The sequence below is a fragment of the Cebus imitator genome, unplaced genomic scaffold (genome assembly GCF_001604975.1).
Source record: "Cebus imitator isolate Cc_AM_T3 unplaced genomic scaffold, Cebus_imitator-1.0 Scaffold70, whole genome shotgun sequence".
Classification (NCBI taxonomy): domain Eukaryota; kingdom Metazoa; phylum Chordata; class Mammalia; order Primates; family Cebidae; genus Cebus; species Cebus imitator.
This window is the reverse complement of record NW_016107385.1, coordinates 3240318-3246133: the sequence shown is the minus strand read 5'-3', so window position 1 is coordinate 3246133 and position 5816 is coordinate 3240318. Positions and strand designations below refer to the sequence as shown.

Sequence of the window (5816 nt, the reverse complement as noted above, 5' to 3'; positions counted from 1 at the left end):
CCAAAGTGCTTGGATTACAGGCGTGAGCCACCACGCCCGGCCATGGCCTAGATATTTCTTCTTTCACTAAACTCAATTTTAACTCTTAAGAAATGTTCACAATAAAATTATCACAGTTCATAAAATCGGTCTTTTTAGTTGCCAACATTCTAAGAAGTTGCATACAATGACAAGAGTAAAATGGAATTATTAGACGGCACGTTAGGTTTAAGGTTTATGGCCGGGTGCGGTGGCGCAAGCACTTTGAGAGGCCAAGGCGGGCGGGGCGGATCGCTCGAGACCAGGAGAGCAGGACCCAGGCTCTACAAAATAAAAATAAAATGTGGGGAGAGGGTGACGTTTTCCAGGTTTCTGACGTTTTCCAGAAGGGGCGGTCCAGGTAGAAGCGCAGGTAGAAAGTGTGAATATAATGAGCGTATTCCGGGAGCAGCAAGTAAGCCGGTGTGACCAGAGGGAACTGGAGCTCTGGCTGCCGGACGGCGAGGGTGACTGCGTGAGACTTCACCAAGAAGTCCCCCTGCTTTCCCGCCTTTCCCAAGCCCTCTGCCCCTTTCCTCTTCCCTTTCGCGCTCCATACTGACTCCGCCCCTCTGGTGTCGCTCATCGCCCCGCCCCTGAGGGAAAAGGAGGCGGGGTCGGTATTGTCATCTCCCTGCGCCTTCCCGCGGCGAGCTGAGCCGCTGGCGCCGTCTGCGTGACGTCACAGGCACTGATCGCGTGAGCCCGCGGCGGCTGCTGCAATGGTTGCTGGCTGCCAGGTAAGGGTCTGAATTGATCTCTTGCCAGGCCGGAGCGCCTTCCGGGGCTGCGGAGGAAGACCAGGAGTTTGCATCCAGGGAGGCGGGTTTGTAGTCTGCAGTGTCGTAAGGCTGAGGTGGGGGTTGAAGGCCCAGGAGCCGGACTCTTTGAGCCGGGTCGAGGGGTGCGCTGAAGGGGCTGTTACGTCCAGGCTGGGTGAGGGGAGCGGCAGTGAGGCCCTGGGGGCTGGAGAAAGCTTTAGGGTTCACATTGGGGTGCAGGGAGTCGGGAGCTCAGGGTTTGGGCAAGGGGATATCTGCTAGGGTTCGGCCTTGGGGGTGGCTTTACCAGGCTCACGAATCTCTCTCTTCCTACCCCCGCCCGCCCACCCGCGCGCCTGCCTGCCTGCCTGCCTGCCTGCCGGCTCGCTCGCTCCTGGTGGCTTCTGCGGGCCGCAGGTACAGCATGTCTAGACTCGGGGCCCTGGGCGGTGTCCGTGCCGGGCTGGGACTGTTGCTGGGTACCGCCGCCAGCCTTGGATTCCTCTGCGTCCTTTACAGCAAGCGTTGGAAACGGACCCGGCGCCATGGCCGCAACCAGAGCCTGCCCAACTCCCTGGACTATACGCAGACTTTAGAGCCCGGACGCCAGGGTAGGAGCCCGTCCCGAGACCGCAGTCACTGCAGACTAATGGGCTGGGGTCCGGACTGCTTTTAGTGGAGGCTGTGGGACTGGGCAACGGAGGGAAATGCCTTAGGGTTTCACTGTTTTGGAAGCTTGTTGAAAAATCAGTCGTCAGGCTGGGTGCGATGGCTCACGGCTGTAATCCCATCACTTTGGGAGGTCGAGGCGGGCGGATCACCTGAGGTCAGGAGTTCAAGATCAGCCTGGCTAACATTCAACCAGATTTCAGCATGGTGAAACCCCGTCTTTACTAAAAATACAAAAATGAGCGGGCGTGGTGACATGGCCTGTCGTCCTAGCTACTGGCGAGGCTTAGGCACGAGAATTGCTTGAACGCGGTAGGCGGAGGTTGCGGTGAGCCCAGATTGCACCACTGCACTCCGGCCTGGGCGATAGAGTGGGACTCAGTCTCAAAAAAGAAAAGGCAGTCGTCGTTTTCTGTACTCTTTCCCCTCTATTACCAAGAAAGTATATTTCAAAAAGTCTGCTTAGCTTTCACTTTTAGTTCTGGCCACAATAGTGCTATGTGGATATTAAAGGCACTTGCTTAGTGTTGTGTGAGGTGTGTAGTAAGTAGAAGAAGAGTCCAAAAGAGGGCAAAAAGAGTCTTGTAGGGATTAAAAGTCTTGAGGTTTATGTATTAAATCATATATTAGAATTCGGAGGCAACTTGGAAACTATCTCATTCAAGTTTTTTTTTAATCCGTCCTATGAGGAAACCGAGATTCAAAAAGATTGTGTAACTTTCCTGAGGCGGTCACAAATTAAGTGGAAAGGTTGGGCTTGGTCACCTGGTCCAGTGGCCTTTGTACAGCATAGGGCTAGGAGCGTGCGTCATGAAGTTGAAGCTGAATGTGGCTGGCAGCCTCCACAGCTGAAATGAGTAGTTCTTCCAGCTCTGCAGAACTTTCCTTGTTTGAGCAAAGTATCTAGGGCTGGTTCAAACTACTGCCATCTTTGTTTGAGAGGACTGTTGCTTTTTTTCTTTTTCTTTTTTTTGAGACAGAGTCTCACTCTGTTGCCCAGGCTGGAGTGCAGTGGCATGATCTTGGCTCACTACAACCGCCACCTCCCAGGTTCAAGCGATTCTTCTTTTTCAGCCTCCCAAGTAGCTGGGATCACAGGCATGCACCACCATGCCCAGCTGATTGTATTTTTAGTACAGATGGATTTCGCCATATTGGCCAGGGTGGTCTCAAACTCCTGACCTCAAAGTGATGCACTGGCCTCGGCCTCCCAAAGTGCTGGGATGACAGGTGTGAGCCACTGGGCCTGGCCGGGGGAGGGTTTAGATTATCTCACCCCCATACTAATTGGAAATGAGTGTTTTCTCTGATTACCAATGATAGCTTGTTTGGAAAAGGTAGTTTGGAAGAGTCTTCAACGAGCTATCACCTTAGATTGCAATTGATTGTCAGCATTTTCTAACCTGCTGATAATCTAGTATTGCAAGTGTGCTTCCTTCCGTTTCCTTGTCGTTTGTTTGCAATTGTGATAAGAAGAAAGTGACCACATTCCCAGGATTCTTTTTTGCTCTGCATTCTTGAACATTATGGGCTGTGTGTTGTGGCCTGGTCTGGTTTACCAGATTTCCTTTAAGAAGGGGTTTTGCTTGATGTATGTGGATCCTGCCTCTCTGGTTTCTTTGTTGTTTTTGTATTTTCCAGTCCAGTTACCATAGGTGGGAATCACTTTGCTAGCATTTCACTGCTGGAATTTACTCAGAGCGAGATTTAGGGTTGGGTCCGTGGGGCTTAGTAATGGTGTCTTTATGAGATGGTTTGGATGGGCTTTTTCTGGTATACCTTTTCTTTTAGTAACTGGCCCCCTTCTCTTAGTGGGGGGCAGTTACTAAGTTCTGGGAGAAGCTCCAGGTTTTCCCTGCTATTCTTTGTGAAGTGAGAGATCAGAATTTGAGGGAGCTCAGTTTTAGGTTGCTGTGTGGTTGGTATTGACTCCCTGGTATTGGGCATTGTATGGTGAGGGGAAGGATTTTCTTTTACTCTAGCAAGACAACTGTCCTCCTTCAGGTTCCACTCTGGCAAGCATTTTACATTATCTGTCGTGGTGTGCAGCATTCCTGAAGGGCCCTGGTATGGAAGGTTCTTGGAGCAGAGGGCTCTTGTTTAGAGATCGCTGGGTAGTTATTTGGGACTTGTTACCATGTCTTGGCTGTGAATGTGTGTCCTATCTGAGCCTCACTGGGCCTTCTCTTGCAATGAGAAGCAGGTGTTCTTGAACGCTAGGTGTGAGATCTCTTCCCCACTATATTCCTGGGTGTTACTGCTTCCCGTTCTCACCCTTCAGTGATGCTGCTGCGGGCTGTCCCTGGTGGGGCTGGAGATGCCGCAGTGCTGCCCAGGCTTCCACGGGAAGGTCAGGAGAAGGTGCTGGACCGCCTGGACTTTGTGCTGACCAGCCTTGTGGCGCTGCGGCAGGAGGTGGAGGAGTTGAGGAGCAGCCTGCGAGGGCTTGCAGGGGAGATCGTTGGGGAGGTCCGGTGAGTAATGCAGCTTCCTTTCCTGCTGTATCCCTCCCCTATAGTTATTTCAGCTGAGGTGTGTTCTGGCCTTTGCTCTGTCTCTAAGGAAGAAACCAGTTTTATAGCTTCTGGCCTAATCTGGTAGAAGCTGTACATTTGGTACCTTGCCTTGCACGCTCCTTGCTGCTTCTGGACTCTCATGGTTCATCTGCAGCCGAAGCACTCTGTTCTGCCTAGCCTAGTCTGTGTCGGCTGGGACCAGGGAGCTCCCTTGCTTACCCTCCTGTGGGTAGAGACCTAGGGTTTTTTCTGTTCTTGGCCCTTTAATGAGAAGCGGTAGTAAGAGGCACCCCATGGTGAGTCGAAAGACAGGCTGGATGGGGCCTAATGGTACCATCTGGGACTGGGCTTGCTTTTCAGATCCCACATAGAAGAGAACCAGAGAGTGGCTCGGCGGCGAAGGTTTCCTTTTGTCCGGGAGAGGAGTGACTCCACTGGCTCCAGTTCTGTCTATTTCACAGCCTCCTCGGGAGCTACGTTTACAGATGCCGAGAGCGAAGGGGGGTGAGTTGTCTTTCCTGGAGGCAGTTGTGGCTACAGCCAGGTTGTGTTTCGTAAAAGTATTATCAATGTAAAATCCAAACCAAGCTGCTGTAAATAATTTTTGGAACAGATAAGTGTATAATAAATACAGAACAGTTGAAACAAACCCATCCTATTTATGTCATTCAGACAACTGTAGATGTTAATAGCAGTTATTGCTTACATCTGCTATTTTCTGAGTCAGTTTATTACATAGTTATTATGATACATTATTTGGGCATTTTTCTGTGTTATCACAGAGACTTTATAACATCGTTTGACTTTGTTCCTTTCCTTGGGTGGCTGAGCTGGTGTACAGAGATCTCTTAAGCACAAAGCATGCTCCTTCTTCCTGGGAGTCACCCTCTTCCCACAGAGGAGCCTTGCCTATGATCCCTTGAATCTTTACAGGTGGCAGGTGGCTGTTCTGAGTTCTCAGTGGCCCAGGAGGAATGACAGTAGACCTTTCTGTGAGGCAAGACAGCTGGCAGGGTTCTGGTGGACAGCCTCCTCCAAATCTGGTCATGCTAAGGGCTTTTTGAGTTTAAACCACTGTGCACCACTTTGAAACTTTGGTCCCAAGGCCAGACTCTGATACTGTCAGTGGCAGCATCTGCCCTTGTCTGCTTCTAGCTCCAGTCATTCAGGTAGCCTGTGTAAAGGCTAGAGGCTGATTTCTCCTTATCCACCCTTTCTTCTTCTCAAGGAAAAGACTGGTGCAAAGAACAGCCAAGTTTTATGGTGGATCAGAGGAATTGGCTCTAAGTGGGCACATGGAAACTAGAAGTTAAAATCAGGCCAAGAACGGTGGTGGCTCATGGGTAATCCCAGCACTTTGGGAGGCCAAGGCAGGAGGATTGCTTGAGTCCAGAAGCCTGAGACCACCCTGGGCAAGGCAGCAAGACCATGTCTCTACATAAATTAACTAGCTGGGGGAGGCTGAGGCAGGCGGATCACTTGAGATAAGGAGTTTAAGCCAGCCTGGCCAACATGTTGAAACTATGTCTGTACTAAAAATAAAAAAATTACACCAGGCATGGCAGCGCATGACTGTCATCCCAGCTACTCAAGAGGTTGAGGTAGGAGAATTGCTTGAACCCAGGAGGCGGAGGTTGCAGTGAGCCAAGATCGAGCCATGGCACTCCAGCCTGGGAGACAGAGTGAGACTGCGACTAAAAAACGTACAAAAAAGCTAGCCGGGCATGGTGGCATGTGCCTGTAGTCTCAGCTACTTGGGAGGCTGGGAGTTTGAGGCTGCAGTGAACCATAATTGTGCCACTGCACTCCAGCCTGGGTGATAGAGTGAGAAACTGCCTCAAAAAAAAAAAAA

At 50.9% G+C, this 5816-nt stretch overlaps 1 protein-coding gene across 1 annotated transcript in view; it reads left to right on the top strand.

Annotated features, from left to right (window-relative positions):
- Window positions 1-626: 626 nt before the first annotated feature.
- The window catches only part of RMDN3 (regulator of microtubule dynamics 3), a 21849-nt gene continuing 16659 nt past the window's right edge, over window positions 627-5816 (top strand). The window contains exons 1-4 of the mRNA XM_017530889.2: window positions 627-758; window positions 1197-1390; window positions 3730-3922; window positions 4325-4468. Coding sequence (XP_017386378.1) covers window positions 1204-1390; window positions 3730-3922; window positions 4325-4468 — 524 coding nt within the window. The 5' untranslated portion in view covers window positions 627-758; window positions 1197-1203. The remainder of the gene's footprint in view (window positions 759-1196; window positions 1391-3729; window positions 3923-4324; window positions 4469-5816) is intronic.